General features: G+C 42.6%; 1 protein-coding gene across 2 annotated transcripts; it reads left to right on the top strand.

Annotated features, from left to right (window-relative positions):
* Positions 1 to 1871: 1871 nt before the first annotated feature.
* Positions 1872 to 18109, top strand: LOC134293629 (uncharacterized). Of its 2 annotated transcripts, XM_062961759.1 has the most exons (10): positions 1872 to 4277; positions 6501 to 6586; positions 6890 to 6984; positions 8303 to 8392; positions 10633 to 10732; positions 12795 to 12909; positions 14543 to 14621; positions 15740 to 15843; positions 16867 to 16963; positions 17720 to 18108. In XM_062961759.1, exons 2-9 carry the CDS (start codon positions 6519 to 6521, stop codon positions 16921 to 16923), a joined length of 708 nt encoding a protein of 235 aa, XP_062817829.1. In that variant the 5' UTR covers positions 1872 to 4277; positions 6501 to 6518; the 3' UTR covers positions 16924 to 16963; positions 17720 to 18108. The 2 variants fall into 2 exon arrangements, with proteins under 2 accessions (XP_062817829.1, XP_062817837.1); XM_062961767.1 differs by lacking the exon at positions 15740 to 15843 and having other exon boundaries at positions 17720 to 18109.
* Positions 18110 to 18544: the final 435 nt, after the last annotated feature.

The raw sequence follows: 18544 nt of genomic DNA, 5'->3' as shown, positions 1-18544 counted from the left end.
ATGGGCCAGGTAGTTGAGAGGATTGGATATCCACAGTACCAATAATGCCAATTATTTTGTGGTGGTTTTGTCTTGAATGAGCAATCAAAACTAATTGGCTTAAGAAAATATCTGTCCTTGGTTTAGATGGCAAATGTCTCAATTGGTTTTATAGTATGGCCAGGGGCAGTTCAACCATTAGGCGAACTAGGGGGTTGCCTAAGGCGCCATGAGTTGGAAGGGCGTAGCCTGCCTCCCTCCCCCTCCCTGGCTGCTCCGCCCTCTTTGCACGCTCCAACCTCCTCCCTCCCAGAATAGGCGGAGGCAGCAGGGACAAAGCAGCAGAAGGAGAGGAAGGCCTCCCTCCTGGTACTCCACCCATAGCACCCTCCACAGCCTGACCCGCCTCCATGGCCTGGGTCGGCCTCTGTAGCCCGGCCTGGGCCAGCCTCTCGGCAGCAGGTAGGCGAAGGAGGGTCAGAGGAGGAGGAGGAAGGAGGAGGGGCTGGCAGCACCTCACTCTGCCCAGGCCCACTCCCACTCCCACTCCCTCCCTCCACTCCCTCCCCTTCCCCCTCAGCTCACCCAGGCGCTGCTGAGCTTCCTAGGGCCAGCCCAAAGCCGCAGCCTCTCAAGGCCAGGGACTGAGTGGGAAGGGGTGGGAGTGGAGGGAGTGGGAGGGGGTGAGGCACTGCCAGCCCCTCCTCCTCCGACCCTCCTTTGCTTACCTGCTGGCAGTGTCCCCCCTCTCTCCTCAGAAGCGCCCGGGCTGGTGAGCTGTTGGGAGACCACCATGGCTGGGGTGGCGAGGCTGGGGCTGCTGGTCAGGGCGCTGCTCCGCCTCCTGTGCAGCCTGCCGGCGCCTGGGGGTAGCCATCCAATGCTGGACCCAGGCAAGCCCTCTCTCCTGCTGCTTCATGCCGAGCTGCTGCTGGTGTCCAACCGAGGCGTGCGTGTGCCCTTCAGAAAGGGGGTTGCTCTTGCCCTCCTTCTCCTCCCCTTCCTCCTCCTGCTCCTGCCCACTGGAGGGATGTAGCTTTTTTTCCTTTATTGCAGTGGCTGGCTCTTTCCCTTTCTTTGCACCAGGGCAAGCCATTCACTTTTTGAAGTTACACCACAGCTCTTGTGTTGGTTGGTCCTGCAGGTAAGAAAGCAGCAACAATCTGGGGCCCTTTCCACACAGCTGGATAAAAATCCCACGTTTTCTGCTTTGAACTCTAATATGTGGCAGTGTGGACTCAGATACCCCACTTCAAAGCAGATATAACCCAGAATATCTGGGTTATCTGAGTCCACACTGCCATATAATCCAGTTCAAAGCAGCTATTGTGGATTATCTGCCTTGATATTCTGGGTTATATGGCTGTGTGGAAGGACCCTCAGAGCTCTTCCACACAGCCATATAACCCAGAATATCAAGGCAGAATAACTCACAATATCTGCTTTGAACTGGGTTATCTGAGTCCACACTGCCATATAATCCAGTTCAAAGTAGATAATGTGGATTATCTGCCTTGATATTCTGGGTTATATGGCTGTGTGGAAGGACCCTCAGGGCTCTTTCACACAGCCAATAACCCAGAATATCAAAGCAGAATAACCCACAATATCTGCTTTGAACTGGGTTATCTGAGTCCACACTGCCCTATATCGCAATTCAATGTTTGGTGCTAAATTCGCAAATATAGTAATTCCTACATAACATTACAATGTATTGAACTGCTTTTTCTGTTGATTTGTTGTAAAACATGATGTTTTGGTGCTTAATTTGTAAAATCATTATGTAATTTGATGTTTAATAGGCTTTTTCTTAAACCCTCCTTATTCAACATTTTCGCTTATCCAACACTTTTATTTTTCAGTGATTGGTTTTTTTTTTGGGGGGGGGGGGGGGAATTCTGTTCGCCTACACTTGAAAATTACCTAGGGCTGGCCCTGAGTGTGGCTCATCACAGCTGCTTGTTTTGTTTTCTCCCACCCTTAAGTTTGTAGCTGTTGGGCACTATCATGATAAGCCCCTTTATTTCAAATGTATCTCTAGACCTCTGCTTCTAAATTACTAAGTTTCTTAGCAGTATTCCCTGGCAATGCATGGCAAGAAGATAGGAATTCTCAAGTAGCAGAAAAAGGAGGGTAATATAAAGCTTCCTGTTGCAACAGGTTTTAGAAGGATGTTTGAGAAACCTGGCTTTGGGTTAATTGCTAACAGAGAATGTTATTGGCTGATTCTCACTTTGTTTCTAAGCTCATATCAGAGAGCTTTTGAAACCCTAAAATGCCAAAGGTGCAGGGATATAAAAGCCACATTCTCACATTGTGGACTTTGTAAATACTCGCCTCTTTCAGAAGTAATTTCTATGAACAGTGACTAAAATATATAAAAAAATTTCTTTTCATAATCCCCACCTGGATTTTGCCAGCAAAGTACCAGAGGTTTTCAGGATGGAGCTGATTCTTCTGACACAATTCTTTCTGGGCATCTCTTTGCGTGAGTTCCTCAAAGATCCAGTCTAAACATACATAGCCGAGTATCCCCAGTGCCAATAAGTTGGTTTGAGCTGTATCTATTGCAAATTATTTTATGATGGCTTGGTCTTAAATGAGCAATCAGGATCTATTGGCTTTGAAAAAGATTTGTCTTTTGTGTTGATGGTGTTATTGAAAACCATGAGGCGGAGGGGTCCGATCAGAGAGCTATAGAGGGTCCTGCTGGCTGATACTTTTCCTATTAATTTTCCAGGCAGTTGACACAATCACCCAGTACCCATCTTTCCTAGCCAACAATGAACCCTTCCACCCAACCAGTCATGGATTTTGGAATTTATAGGGGGTGTTGGAACCAAACCCCGGCAGATACCAAAGGCCCAATGTACAGTTTTGCTCTTTCTTTAGGTGTACACACACACACACACACACACACACACACACACACACACACACACACAGCTATTGTCTTCCACATCAGAAGGACAGTTAATCCTTCTTCGCAGGTGCAATTGGTGGAGATGAGAGACAGAGTCTTCTCAGTGGTGGCCCCTCGGCTATGGAACTTCCTCCCCAGGGAGATTAGATCAACTTCCTCCCTCCTGACCTTCCGCAAAAAAGTGAAGATGTGACTCTTTGACCAAGACTTAGAAAATCTAGTGCAATAATTAGATACAAAAGATGTGTAAATGACTTATGGAATGGCCTCGGACTACGCCTATGGATCACGTGATTTAACTTGTTGTATGGATTCAAATGCTTTTAATTGTTTTAATGGTACAGTTGTTTTTATTGTACTATGTTTTTAAAGGCATTGCCAATGTTGTGAAGCTGCCTTGAGTCCCCTCCGGGGTTGAGAAAAGCGGGATAAAAGTGCTGTAAATAAATAAATTAATAATCCACTCCAGATTTGGATAGCTAGAAATGAGGTGATGCCTTAAAAGTGATGCTTTAAGGGCACACTGTATATGGATCTTTGAGCAATTCATGTTCATTAACACAGTTACTCTTTCTTTCTATGATTCATCCCTGGCCCAGGATACCTGTGTGGAGGAAAAGATGGTGCATATGAGGCAAAGGGATTACCCAGTTGATGCATGGTCACCTTAGAAGGGTTGGCCCCTCACGGAGGTCTTCCTCCAGGGGCAGACTCAGAACTGGAGTGGGCAGATCAAAAGACAACCTGGCAAAATGGCACTACCTAAAAGAATTCTTGGTCAAAAGATATTTTACCACTTGTGCTCCTTCTATTTTTATCAGTTTTAAACTAATTTATGCAATGCCTTTGATACAAAATAAATAAATAAATTAGAAAAAGAAACATGATCGCTGTGAAAATTAAAATGCATTCATACTTTGGTTTGGAACCATACTTTGGTTTCTGTCTGAAACAGTTATTTTATTTACAGGGTGGGGGAGACTTACCTGAGACCTAAACTTTCCTCTTGGCCCCATGAAGTTAAAAGTAGATGTTACAATGCTTACTGGTGTTTCAATCTGCCTGTCCCATAACATTTGAGGAGGCGCATGTGAAACAGTCTCTTGCCATTGATTTCCCTCTCTTCTGACAGATGCTCCCAGTGAAATGTGGCCGAGGCAAAGAAACTCGCTGCCACAACATCATGTCACACATCGAGCATCCCAAGATATGACAGAGTAAAGACATGGAAAGGAGGATGAGGCTACCCTTTTTCATCAGGCTTGTGGGATCTTCCTTCCAAAATATGACCATTCGGAGTGAGCAACCCATAAGACTGGATTATCATTGGGATCAGGAATGTTGACCCAGGTGAGACTGGGAATGTTTGTCACAGGTATGTATCTGCCTCAACTAATACCCTGAACAGTTGTTCCCCTGTCTAGTACGTTACAAGTTTTAAATCTTAAATAGTGATTAGGTCACATAAAGTGGCTCTTATTTCATCCAACTTCAGGATTGCTCATCAGTACATATACTGTATCTGTAATACATATTCGAGCTCTTTAGTTTTGGCTTTCAGTAAAAATTCACCTACAGAGTTTAGTGGCTTCCAAGCTCTGTTCCAGAATAAGCCCCATTAAAAAACGGCATTAATAATACTCATAAATAGGTACAGGTGGATCCCTTATCCAGAATTCCCAAATCCAAAATACTCAAGTCCAAAATTGACCACATAGGTGGCTGAGATACTGACACATTTGTTTTCTGGTGGATCCATGTTCACAAACTTAGTTACACATTCAAAACGATTAAAAATATTGTGTATAAAGGCTATATAAAGTACATGTGAAACATATATGAATTTTGTGTTGTGACTTGGGTCTCACTTCCAAGACATCTCATCATGTTTATGCAGTCACTCAAAAAACAAAAATATCTGAAATCCAAAACACTTCTGGTCCCAAATTTTGCATATAAGGGATATTCAAACTGTAATTGACTAGGACAGTCTGTGGTGTGTATGTGTAAAGGGACCGGGGTGATCATGAGTCCAGTAACCATATCAACCATGACTCTAGAATCTTCATTGATGACATCACTGTGTTGTAAGTTGGAGGTTGCCTCAACTGACTAGGACTGTCAGTTGTTTCCAGTCCTCTCGAGTGGAGCAACTCCCCTTGCGGCTCTTAGAGCAGTGAGGTCCCAGCGCCTTTTTTCGAGTGTGTCTTCAGCTCCTAATTTCGGAGCATATATTTCAGACGATATTATTGAGTTTCGATTCAACTTGATAATATTTGGTTTTGGAAAATCCAGATTCGATCATTGTAAGGTCAGTAAACCCAGCTGTTGTTGAATTCTTTGTGATATGGCTTGGGACCCTGAAATGTCCTTACAGGAAAGGGACAGAATGAAAGTAAGACAGCAATGGGAAATCTAATGAATGGTTAATGCTAAGAATGTACAGTTGGCCCTCTGCATTTCTGGGTTTAACTCTTGTGGATTTGACTGTTTGAGTATTTTATGAAATTGTCTAGATTCTCAGACACAGCTCTACAGTCAACTTATGCCAGAAAATGACCTTAAAGTCATGCTGGAGTTGCTAGGGATTCCTAAAGGGAAGACTTCTCCTGGCACTTTGAAGTCCTCCAGTGCAAGTCCAGGATCAGCTTCCAGTGGAGGTTGACTCTGGAGCAGCCCTGGAGGACCTAGAGCAGCGTTTCTCAACCTGGGGATCAGGACCCCTGGGGGGTCATGGTGGGGGTGTCAGAGGGGTTGCCAAAGACCAGTATTTTCTGTTGGTCATAGGGATTGTGTGTGGGAAGTTTGGCCCAATTCTATCATTGGTGGGGTTCAAGGGGTTCTTTGATTGTAGGTGAACTATAAATCCCAGCAACTACAACTCCCAAATGTCAAAGTCTATTTTCCCCAAACTTCACCAGTGTTCACATTTGGGCATATTAAGTATTTGTGCCAAGTTCGGTCCAGATCCATCATTGTTTGAGTCCACAGTGCTCTCTGGATGCAGGTGAACTGCAACTCCCAAACTCAAGGTCAATGTTCACCAAACCCTTCCAGTATTTTCTGTTGGTCGTGGGAGTTCTGTGTGCCAAGTTTGGATCAGTTCCATCATTGGTGGAATTTCAAATGCTCTTTGATTGTAGCTGAACTATAAATCCCAGTAACCACAACTCCCAAATGACTAAATCATTCCCACCCACCAACCCCACCAGTATTCTAATTTGGGCATATCGGGTATTTGTGCCAAATTTGGTCCAGTGACCTAGAGATTAATAGAGAGGTGTTGCCTTAAGTAAAAGTCATGAATGTTTTAATTCACAGTTTTCCCATTTTCACTGGTTTGCTGCACTCCCAAACCTAATGGAAATGGAGGTCCTACCGTATATACAAGGATTCTGAAACTCGTGTTACTTTTGTTTATGTAGTTAGAACATTTGGCTTATTCAGACTTGATCACTGTACACGACTCGTGCCTCTTCCAACTACAGGAAATAGGGGTGGGAGAGGGTTGAAAGGGGAAGCCAACCCATATCTCCAGGATGCCTGAGCCCAAGGAGCACAGGATGACCATGCTGATCAGGATCTCTCACATTTGCAGCTTCTTCGGAAGGAAAGCATGCTGCGTCGCAGCGAAAGATTGGCGGCCCTCCCGCCTATTTCCTATAGAGAGACCGGCGTAAGGAGGTACCGAAGATAAGTCATTACTATATATATATTACCGTATATAAGCCGACCCGAATATAAGCCGAGGCTTCTATTTTACCACAAAAACTGGGAAAACTTATTGACTTGAGTATAAGACGAGGGTGGGAAATGCAGCAGCTACGGGTCAAATTCAAAAATAAAAATAGATATGAATAAAATTGCATTATTTGAGGCATCTGGAACTGTCTCTGCAAAATCAGGACAGCTGGTGGGAATGGAAAGGGAAGCAGAATAAAACCTTGCAGTTCTTTTGAGCGTACAAACCAGGTTCTTCTTTTTCAGGGTCTTCAAAAAGATCCACAGAAAAAGCCATGTCTCTCCTGGTGAAAGGGTATTTGAGTCCGACTTTGGCATGAACGACAGCATCCCTTGCTGTAGTAAGTGTATGTTTGCTGGCCTTGGGATGAAGTTGCCCATTCAACTGGCCCATTCAAATCTTCAGCAAGGTTTCCTTTTCTGTAATTGGCAGCTGGTGGGGTGGTAGATGGTGGCTCCTATGTCACTTGGAGGGAGAACCCACTCTGGGTCTAATCCCAACTTTAAAAGAAATACCGAATCTATTTGGCCTTTTAAATAATGTATTTAATTTTATCTATTTTTTAAACATCTTAATAATAGCTGTCGGTTTTCTATAAATCTAAAAATAAACAAATACACTTTTCCATGTATTTTTCCTGGACCTGCCCGATGTGCGCAGGGGTTGTGCTGATAACGTAGTCTGTTGCCTCTAGGTAGAACCTTGGTGGATCAAAGACCCTTATTCAGAGCTCCCCCTCTGGTGCCACAAAACATCACAACGTACAAGGCCCCACAACGACCTGTAATAAGTATGTGAGATTCTGAATGTTTTTTTCCAAACACTGGCAGAAATGACATCCAGCAACTTTGAAAGGAAGCACAAGAAAAATCATATCCAAGGCAGAGTCAGAAACATGTTCTTCTCAACAGTAGATGCTTCACATGACAACTAGGGTGTGATGGAGCTCTCAGAATTATGTTTAGCGGGATGACAACATCCTCGATAACCCACCCACCCCATGAGACCTGCCCCGGAGCTCATCTGCCATCTCCATAGCCGTGTGGGGAGGTGGCTTGAGAGATTGGATATCCTCAGCACAAATAATGCGAAGTATTTTGTGGTGGTGTAGTCTTAAATGAGCAATCAAGATCCACTGACTTAACAACATATGTGTCCTTGGTTCAGATGCCAATTGGCTCTATTGGTTTGATAGTGTAGCTGAACGCATCCGCTTGGGGTTTTCGTTTTTGCACCATCCTTAAGTTTGCAGCTGTTGGGTACTCTCATGATAAGCCCCTTTATTTCAAATGTATCTCTAGATCTCTGCTTCTAAATTATTAAGCCTCCTATGAATCTTAGCAGGATTACCCAGAAATGCATGGCAGGAAGATAGGGATTCTCAAATACAGAAAAAGGAGGGTATTAGGAAGCTTCCTGTTGCAATAGTTTTTAGAAGGATGTTTGAGAAGCCTGGCTTTGGGTTCATTGCTAACAGGGAATGTTGTTGGCTGATTCTCACTTTGTTTCTAAACTCAGATTAAATTGCTTTTGAAACCCAAAAATGCCAAAGGTGCAGGGATAAAAAAGCCACATTTTCACATTGTGGACTCTGAATATCTGCCTCTTTCAGGAGTAATTTCCATGTACAATGACTAACAAATCTTTTGTTATTGCAGCCCCCACTTGGACCGCACCACGAAGACGTCAGAGGAAGACTCTCTGGATGGGGCTGATTTTCCTGGCATTCCTTTTCGGGATTTCCTTAAGTAAGTTCCATAAAGATCCAGTCTCAACATACATAGCCTTGTTTTATTTATTTAATCTTGAGAAGATTTATATTAAGATATTCCCACATCCACCACATGTGGTAGAACGTGCCTTCTTGCACTCCAAGATTTTGCTCTGCATATTTTTATAAAAAGATCCCAATTTATGTGGTGTGGTATACCATCTGAAGAACATGTTATACTAGTTCTCTTTAAGGTCTGATGCATAGGTAAATTTCAAGTTCTGATTCCACATATGTTCCCACTCTTCCCACTCAAATTTTATTGGGTGGCCTATGTTTGCTGCCCATTTTATTGTGGGGTCCTTTACTTGTTCCAGCTCAGTAGACCATTCCAATAATTTTTTGTAAATCTTGGTAATCCCTTTTTTCCATTGAAATTAATATGTCCCAAAAGGATGCTTTGTCTTCAAAGCCTATTCTCTTTTCCTTATTGTAATATTCTTTGAGTTATATAATTAATTTCGTCTTTCTTCAATAGGTATATTCCTTTCTGTTTTATCCAAATTTCTCTATAAGTCAGCTATTTTGTCCATCTTAGCAGCCTCCTCTGTCCTGCTTCCATGGATGAGAGCCAAAGCAATATTTTCGTATACAATCTTTGCTTATATCTTTCCCCTATTTTCATTAAAAGTGGTTATAAAGTGGTTTCCAAAATTTTTCTCAGTTTTAGTTTTCCCGTACCACATATAAGAATGCCAGCCAATTCTTAAATCGAATCTTTCCAGCATTAAAATTTTCTCTCTTTTCAATGTAATCCAATCTTTAATCCAAATTAGGCCACGTGCTTCATAATACAATTTTAGGTTTGGGAAACCCGAACTCCCTCTCTTTTTCCCGTCTGTGAAATTGACAAATTTAATTCTAGGTTTCTTGCCCTGCCATACAAATTAACTTTCTTAAGCTCATTATGAGTATTAATGGTCAGAGACACACAATAATGATATTGCTACAATGCACAAGGTACCTGCTGAACCTAGCTTGTGATCTAGATGACTTTTCCTGATGCTCCATAGTCAGCCATGAAATTTACCCAGATTTGTCCAAATCAGTTGGATTCTGGGGGTGTTGGTTACTGTGCAGGAAGTAAGAGAGCAGCATGCTGTTCTGGTCTGAGTGCTGGACTATGACCGGGAGACCAGAGTTCAATTCACTGAGTAGACCTGAAAATCTGTCGGGAGTGCTTGGGCAAATCACATACTCTCAGCTCAGAAAACCCTGTGATAGAGTTGCCTTAAGGCCAATTAGGTCAGAAATGACTTTAAAGGAAATAACAACAATAACAGACAATACATGTTATAATATTCAATAAACAAGTATATCTTGTACAGCTAAGTAGTGACAGTGTGAGTTCTGTGGCCAAAAATATTTCCAGGTCTCCAGGCTTCAGAAAACAAAAAGTATAACATTCTGCTGAATAGACTTCATGAGCAATATATTCAAATCCATGGACACATGAATTCTGTGTCCATGGATTCAAACCACTCACAACTTGAAAATATTGTTTTGAAATCTCAAAAGTAAATTTTACCATTGTATGTAAGGAACACTATTTTAATACACCATTGCATAAATGCGGCTTGTGCTGACATGGATTTTGAAATTTACAGGGGATGTACATTCTCTCTTCCTTTTTTTTTTTTAAGAGAACACATTTTATTCTTTGAATTTTCCTTCAAGAATAAATCAATGGGGCATCTTATTGATAGGCCCTCATGCTGCATTTAAAGCATTCCACTTGTCCAAAGGACACACACGGAGGATATATTTCATTCCACAACCAACAGGGATGAGGTACATTTCCAGCAAATGGGGCTTTGTCAGCATTGAATTTGACAAAGCCCCATTTCTTGGAAATGTGGGTCTTTTGATGTCCAGGGAACTTTTACTTGTCTCTGGGCAGCGCTTCGATAACAGGTTCCTTGTTATGCACCTTGGTACAGATGGAAATGATGACCTGGCCAATGTGGGCATGAGCTACAATTCCCTGAGGCATCCCAGTCTAGAGCCTATCAGCTCCAGCACAGAACAACATCTTTCCTTAGCTGTTTACACACACACACACAGAGAAAGACAGACAGCTACTGGCTTCTAAATCAGAGGGACAGTTAATGCACTGCAGGTTTGAAATCAGCTCTACAAGGTGATGCATCAAGGGCCCGCAGTATGTGGATTTTTGATTAATTCATAGTCACTAACACAGTTCCTCTTTCCTTCTAGAATTCATTCTCAGCGCCAGGCTTTTTGCAGAGAAGGAAAAAGGCAATACTGTCAAGACCTTTCTAGACCTTCCAGTTCAGGAAGAGACAGCACCTGTGAGGTAAAGGCATTGCCCAGTTTATGCGTGGTCACCTTTGTGGGTTGCAGTGAGGAGACTTACTAAAATGGCCAATTTAAATTGTTTGATCTCTCACAAGCTTCCCTCTACTTAAAGCTGGGTTTAGAAAAGGCAGAGGAACAAGAGACCAAACTGCCAATATCCGCTGGATAATGGAGGTAGGGGCAGGGAGATTCAGAAAAACATCTATTTCTGTCTTATTGACTTTTCTAAAGTCTTTGACTGTGTGGATGATCATAAATTGTGGAATGTTCTTGGTGGTATGGGGATACCAAGTTACCTTGTCTGTCTCCTGGGGAATCTGTATAACGGCCAAGTAGCCACAGTCAGAACAGACCACGGAACAACAGACTGGTTCGAGATTGGCAAAGGGGTACGGCAGGGCTGTATCCTCTCACCCTAGCTTTTCAACTTGTATGTAGAACACATCATGCAATGTGTGGGCTTGATGAATCCAAAGCTGGAATTAAAATTGCTGGAAGAAACATTAACAACCTTAGATATGCAGATGATAACATTTTGATGGCTGAAAGCGAGGAGGAGCCGAGGAGCCTTATCACCAAGGTGAAAGAAGAAAGTGCAAAAGCTGGGTTGCAGGTAAACATCAAGAAAACCCAAGATTATGGCAACCAGGCTGATTGATGACTGGCAAATAGAGGGAGAAAAAGTGGAGGTAGTGACAGACTTGAATTTTTAGTTGCAAAGATTACTGTAGACGCAGACTGCAGCCAGGAAATCAGAAGACATTTACTTCTTGGGAGGAGAGCAAGGACCAACCTTGATAAAATAGTGAAGAGTTGAGACGTCACACTGGCAACGAAGATCCACATAGTTAAAGCAATGGTATTCCTCATAGTGACCTATGGATTTGAGAGCTGGACCATAAGGAAGGCTGAGCGAAGGAAGATAGACACTTTTGAACTGTGGTGCTGGAGGAAAATCCTGAGAGCACCTTGGACTGCAAGAAGATCCAACCAGTCCATCCTCCAGGAAATAATGCCCAGCTGCTCACTGGAGGGAAGGATACTAGAGGCAAAGATGAAGTACTTTAGCCACATCATGAGAAGACAGGAAAGCTTGGAGAAAGCATTGATACTGGGGAAAATGAAAGGAAAAAGGAAGAGGGGTTGACCAAGGGTAAGATGGATGGGTGGGATGGTATCCTTGGAGTGACTGGCTTTACCTTGAAGGAGCTGAGGGTGGCGACGGCCGACAGGGAGCTCTAGCTTGGACTGGTCCACGAGGTTACGAAGAGTCGGAAGTGACTAAACGAATAAACAACAAATTGATGGGTGAATTTTTAATGGTCTTATCCTTAATTTATCCTTAAGTTATGCAGTCAGAACTGAAAATGACACAGCAAGAAGCATGTTTCTTCTTCGGTTTTATTAAGTTTAAGTGAAAAGGATCATTTTGAGTGACACCTATCCCAGCATACTAGACACCTGATGTACATATTTCCATTAAAAGAGAAACACAGGTGATGTTGACCTCCCTGAGGCCCCTTCTACACTGCCATATAATCTAGATTATCAAAAGTGCATTATCACATTATCTGCTTTGAATGGGATTATATGAGTCCACACTGCCATATAATCCAGTTCAAAGGTGATAACATGGATTTAATATGGTAGTGCAAAAGGGGTCTGAGATGTATACCCATTGGAGTTGCGTATACAGAGGAGTTGGGTTTACACCAGCCTCTCATACCTATGAGAAGTCGGGAAGGAAGCGGGAGGAAGCCAGGGACAGCACAGAAACATCATGGGATGGGATCCCACAATCACCGACACTAAGGGGACAAAGGCTAATGCTGCCCCATGGTTTCCCCCGCTTTTCTTCGGCTTCTCGACCTCCATGTGATGTGGTCTTTAATATTCCCTATGATGTCCCTGTTGCTTTTTTATAGCAATATTTAGTTTGGGCAGTTATGCCAGCCCTCCTTTGCTAAGCCCAGGAGGAATTTTCCTAATGGTGAACATGTTTTTGTCTAGGCCTAAGGGTGGTATGTTGACTATTTTCACTGTCTATCATTTCGATCCAGGCAAGAAAATGAAGGCGTAAAGAAAAATCTGGAACAGGAAATGGCTGTTTCCCTTCCACAAACGCCTGAACTTGACATTCCTCCTGATAACACTGCTGAAGATATCAATGAAAATGTAAGAGTAGGAATTGTAAGAACATAAAGTTGATGATGTGCTTTACTTGTCTCTCTCTTCCCAATGTAAACACATCTAGAAAGGCTATTTTAGTGTCCACAGTAATATGTTTCTGTAGAAGCTCCAGAGTGCCAACTCTATAATCTGGACAGTCTGTGGTTTCCCCACTTTGGGCCCTTTCCCATTGCACAACGGTAGTGCTAGGATCCCTCTTTGATTGCCATGGCAGCCACCTATGGGGTCCTGGGATTGAGACTTTGGCCAGAGGCACCAGCGGAGCTCCCTGGCTGAGGACTGCAGGTGTCCCTCCCTGAGTTGCAGATCCCAGGATACTAAGGACGTTGCCATGGCAGTTAAAGTGGGACCATAGCACTAAAAGAGGGCGAAAGAGCTCCTAAGGGAGAAAGAGCCCCTAAGCAATATGTTTAAGCTTCCCTATAATAACTATTTAGTAAGACTGCCAATCTTTCAAGAAATGACAGAAAATGTTTTTGAAAGTAGACTACCGAACATCTCTTTGAAACCACTATCATCAGCCCAAATGGCAGAAGAATAATTTTACTAAGACATATTTATCTTGCTTGCACAGAAATGTTTATGAAAAGAATAAAAATGCCTTGGAATTCATAAGAAAGCAGGGAATGTTCAGATCTATTTGACAATGCATGTCTGTTACACGGATTACATTGGCGTTCTTAGTCAATCAGGAACCATAAACAATCGGGGATCACAAGATGAACACTTTGGAATGTATTTTATGTGACTTAACTTTTGCATCCATTTTGTTCTGGTTCCATTTACTCCACCCGGGGCATGGGAGGATATATTGGAAGTTGATCTGCATTATGAAACTGCATTATATAACAGTTTAGATGGGGCTTTGGAAAGCCTCTTTAAGGTTCAGATTGAAACTCACTCCCTTCAGAACCTGCTGGTTAGAATCTACATAGTTCAGCCCAAACCATATTGGCCCCAAGGACGGTCACTTCTGTGCTGCCCTCTGTGATGCCATCATCACTCCCAACCAGCTCCTGGCAATCACAGGTGCCCAGTTCTGGCATCAGCAGCATTGCCCACACGACTGGAAGAAGGAAGGAGCTGATCATCATCCTCCTCTTCCTTCTTCCTGATGGCATGGGCCCCTCTATTGATGCCAGATCCACTCCCTTTCCACTGTGCTGATCAGGGCAGGGAAAGGGGATTGATGGTGGAGTGCCCTGTAGAGACAGTGCCTTGGTCCAACTTAGACCTGATCCTGCTTTCCTCACTGTCCCAAAGCTGTGGGATCCTCCCCTGACATTGACTAATGCAGGTCAAAGCCAAATTAACCTGGTTTAATCTGCAATGCTCACAGGGGGTGGAGAAATGTCATGCAGACAACCACGACTCAGCTCCCAGAATTCCCCAGCCAACCAAGAGAAATGCGGGTGTGTGTTGTACAGAAGGGCTGGTGAAGGGGCAGAGTTGAGGGACAGAAGCCTCCTTTCCTTCCTCTCCCCTTACCTGTCTGTTTCGCTTTGAAGTTGGGTGCAGCATGGAGGAAAGAGAAATCTTCTTATCCCTGTGCACAGTGTTTACTGGCATACACTCTCATTAGGACTTGCCTAACAGAAACTTTGTATTTTGGCAATAGTGTTACATCGTTCAGCCAAATGCCTACAAAGAATGGAGTGATGACGCCACCAAGGAGGATTTTCCTTTTAAATCTTTAGGTAAGTTGAAGAAGCATTTCATTTGAAATGAGTTCCATCTTCTTTCTTTTCTCTGTCTTTGGGGATATCCATATAGCATGATTGCAGCAGTATTGAGACCCCTGATTTGTGCAATGCAAGGCTTTACTGGCAGCGAAAATGTCTGGCAAGGTGGTGCGGAGACATGAGAGAAGCCTCCCACAAGGATGGTAAAAAGAACAAAACATCTGGGCGGCCCTGGACAACGTCCTTTAAAACCACCAATTCTCTCACACCAGAAGCAACTTGCAGTTTCTCAAGTTGCTCCTGACACAAGAAAAAAAATCTCGGAAAGGTGGGAAACACATAACAAGACAGCAGCAGTGGACAGAAATGGAAGCTATAGGATGGTGGAAGTGATGAAGAAAAAATACTGGAGAGAAAGGCAGAATCGAGAGAGACAGCATGAAGTTGATTGGCCTCCCCCAATTCAATATTTAGGTGAAGTACCTCGTCCCCTTGTTTGATGAGGTTCCTGGAGTTTGAATGATGGAGTTGCCTATGCAATTATTTATCTGCTTCTGCCTTGTCTTTAGGCCTCAAATTTCCTAGTGATATAGTCAGAACTTGGGGAAAAATTATTGCAACCCCAATGATTCTTTTAAAGTTCTGATCCTGGCAACTGAGTGCTAGATGTCTTCTGATTTTGGAAACCAAGCAGGGACAGCCCTGGCATTAGATTGTGTTTCAGAGGAGGTCAGTCACTAGCAAAACAAACTGTAAAGACTGGTTGCTTAAAAAACTGTATGGAATCACTAGAACTCAATGAACATCCACATGTATATATACGTGCATGTGTGCCCACAGACATAAAGGCAAGTGCCACTAGATTCCCCAACCCATCTTTCCTTTGTACACTGAAGCAGACAAACCTCCTCTCAGGAAAAGGCAAAAGCTGGAGCACTCAGTATTCCACCATTGAACAGAATAGAGAGTATTGTAAAGAGGCAAGAGTCATAAACCCGAGTCTTATTTGGGGTTGTTTGAACAGTGTGATGCAGAGCTAATTAAATGTTTACTTCAGAGTCTTTCACTTTGGTTTGTTTCTTATGAATTCTGGAGAGGAAAATTTATCTAATGCTATACCTTAATATCTACAGGAGCATTTGTGGCAAAAATTAGTAAAACATTAGAGCCAGAAGCATTGGTTTGCCTGATGGGCTTCTGCTGGATTTATCAGAGGTCACCAAATGTCATTCTGCAGGTAGGGATCTTTCATAGAATCATAGAATAGTAGAGTTGGAAGAGACCTCATGGGCCATCCAGTCCAACCCCCTGCCAAGAAGCAGGGGGTTGTTTACATTGGTATTTTTCTTCCTGCCCATTACAAAGTTTCTGATCCTCCTTTCCATTTCTTTACTTATCAGACAGATAATTAACCAGGGAATTGCTAGGCCATGGATGGCTCTAGGGACTTTCTAATAATTAAACTGTCCAAACCCAGCTGCCCTTATTTTTGCTTCTGGACCACCTTAAAAAGGAAATGGCTCCCACCAAGGAGATCACCAGTGCTCCACAAAACTTTTCCGTATATGTGATGATGTGACTGCGCCTTCGGGGACTGTGGATGATAGTGGTGGGATCAGGAGAGGAAGGAAAAACCCTCGTGAGGAGGGCTCATTGGAGGATTTGCACAGAAAGAGAATTAGGGACCTCAATGGGGAATCTTCTATGGAAGATTCAGATGGAGAGTCTGTGGAAGAAATGGATGCTGGGGAACAGGTGGTGGCTGAGGAAGTGGGCACTGACTGGGCACGGGCACCAGAGATGCCTGGGGAATTGGGGCCCATGGATACTGCTGAACCTTGGGTATCTTCAGAAGCAGATCCCACTTGGTTTGCTTGGAGGAGGGAGGGTGGATCCTCAGGTGTGCATGGTGTTGGGCGTGGGCAGGATGATTGGAATTCTGATGAAGAATTAGGGACGGCCGCTCCACGAGCTTTAGCTGTGTGGAGTTCTGACTCTGATTAAGGATTTGGGACACCTGCTCTTTGGGTGTTGGTGTTTTCGACACCCAGGGAGAATTGGGATAAATTGGGAGTGTTTGGTCACTTCACTTTGCGTGTGGCAAGGTGTTGGTGGGCGCCATTTGGGATTCTTGTACGTGTTAAAGAAGACTGGACTGGGACTTTGCTTCAGATGTAAGTTTATCTGGGTTGTTCTGCAATGGAGGGCTGGAACTGTGTGGGTTTTCATGGACAGCACTGTTATTACTATTTTGCATTAGCTGCTGTTGCTTCCGTTTGCCTTGGCTCTTTGTACCATTTCATGGACCTTGAATTGAAGACTGCAACCTCTGGACCTACATCTTCAGAGGTTGTGAGGTATGTACATCAGTTTTGCTCTCAACCTCTGAGGATGCCTGCCATAGATGTGGGTGATATGTCAGTAGAGACTGCTTCTAGAACATGGCCATACAGCCCAGAAAACTCACAACATCCAAATGATTCCAGCCATGAAAGCCTTTAATGGGCCTACTCAAGTTGGGATGAGTGATTCAGGTTTATATATTTAATAGTCCATAGAGCTTTCAACCTGTACCTCTGATAACGCTTTCCTCAGCAAGGGAAGAGTTGTATTTTATACCATTTCCATGTCATTTTGTCAATATATCTTTAGTCATATACCCTGTTTCCCCTAAAATAAGACATCTCCAGAAAATAAGACCTAGTAGAGGTTTTGCTGAATTGCTAAATATAAGACCTCTCCCAAAAGTAAGACCTAGCAAAGTTTTTGTTTGGAAGCATGCCCATCGAACAGAACACCAGAGCATGCAGGATCGATAAATGTACGTATCATATACATGGAAATAATGGTAGTAATAAGAAATTCTTGATAGGATTCACAGTTTCTCTGGTTATGCTGGTTTGTGATGACAACTACTGTACAGTATATAATAAATGTTCATTTTTTTGTTCAACAATAAATGTGAATTCTTCTTCATGGAAAAATAAGACATCCTCTGAAAATTAGACCTAGCACATCTTTGGGAGCAAAAATTAATATAAGACACTGTCTTATTTTCGGGGAAACACGGTATATAATAAACTTTCTGTGTCTTTCTCCTTTTTTATTTTCAGGGATCGTGTCTGGAAGGATGGCAATATTTAAAACTTGTGATTTCAAGCAATTGGAATAACCCAAACTACACGTGTAGATATGAAGTTGGTGTATATAATTAAATATTAGCTGTTAGGTTATAGGTATAAAATAAAAATGTGTTCAAAAGAAAATGGGTAGACTTGTGGCCAGTGATCATTAAAGAAGTGAAAAGAACATGCCGCAAAGAAGGAGATTGGAAGTCGACGATATCCCTTATTCCCTCCCCGATCTCCCGTACCCAATTACCTTCAGTGTTAGACATATAGAATAGAGTAGAGTAGACCTATAGAGTAGAGCTATCCTTTCCTACTTTTCTATCCTTAATGATTGTTCCCCCACTTTTTAATGTATTACTTTTGAAAAAAAAGGTTTCACAATAAAAACTTATATATATATATATATATATATATATATATATATATATATATATAAAGAAAATGGGTAGAGAGTTTAATATCTTTAAATGTTAATGGATTGGTTTCAGATTTAAAAGGTACAGATTGCTGACTAAGAAAGAGGACGCTAATATAATGTGTACTCAAGAAACGCATAAGGCTAAAAATGAGAAAAAAACATTTCCGAATTCCTTGTTATAGGAAACAAAAGCAGAAGACAGAGGAATAAATAAAGCAAGAGTGTTAGCAATAATAATGAGCAAAAACCTAAATAATGAGATCCTGGACCAGATTAAAGATAGAAAGAGGCAATATGTATATTTGAAATTTAAACTAAATAATTAAACATTCACAACAGTAAATATATATAGTCCAAACCATGAGTCAAATAAGATTTCTCAGGAAAGT

The sequence above is a fragment of the Anolis carolinensis genome, chromosome 1, assembly GCF_035594765.1.
Source record: "Anolis carolinensis isolate JA03-04 chromosome 1, rAnoCar3.1.pri, whole genome shotgun sequence".
Lineage (NCBI taxonomy): Eukaryota > Metazoa > Chordata > Lepidosauria > Squamata > Dactyloidae > Anolis > Anolis carolinensis.
The sequence above is the reverse complement of the archived record's forward strand: the minus strand, read 5'-3'. Positions and strand labels throughout refer to the sequence as shown.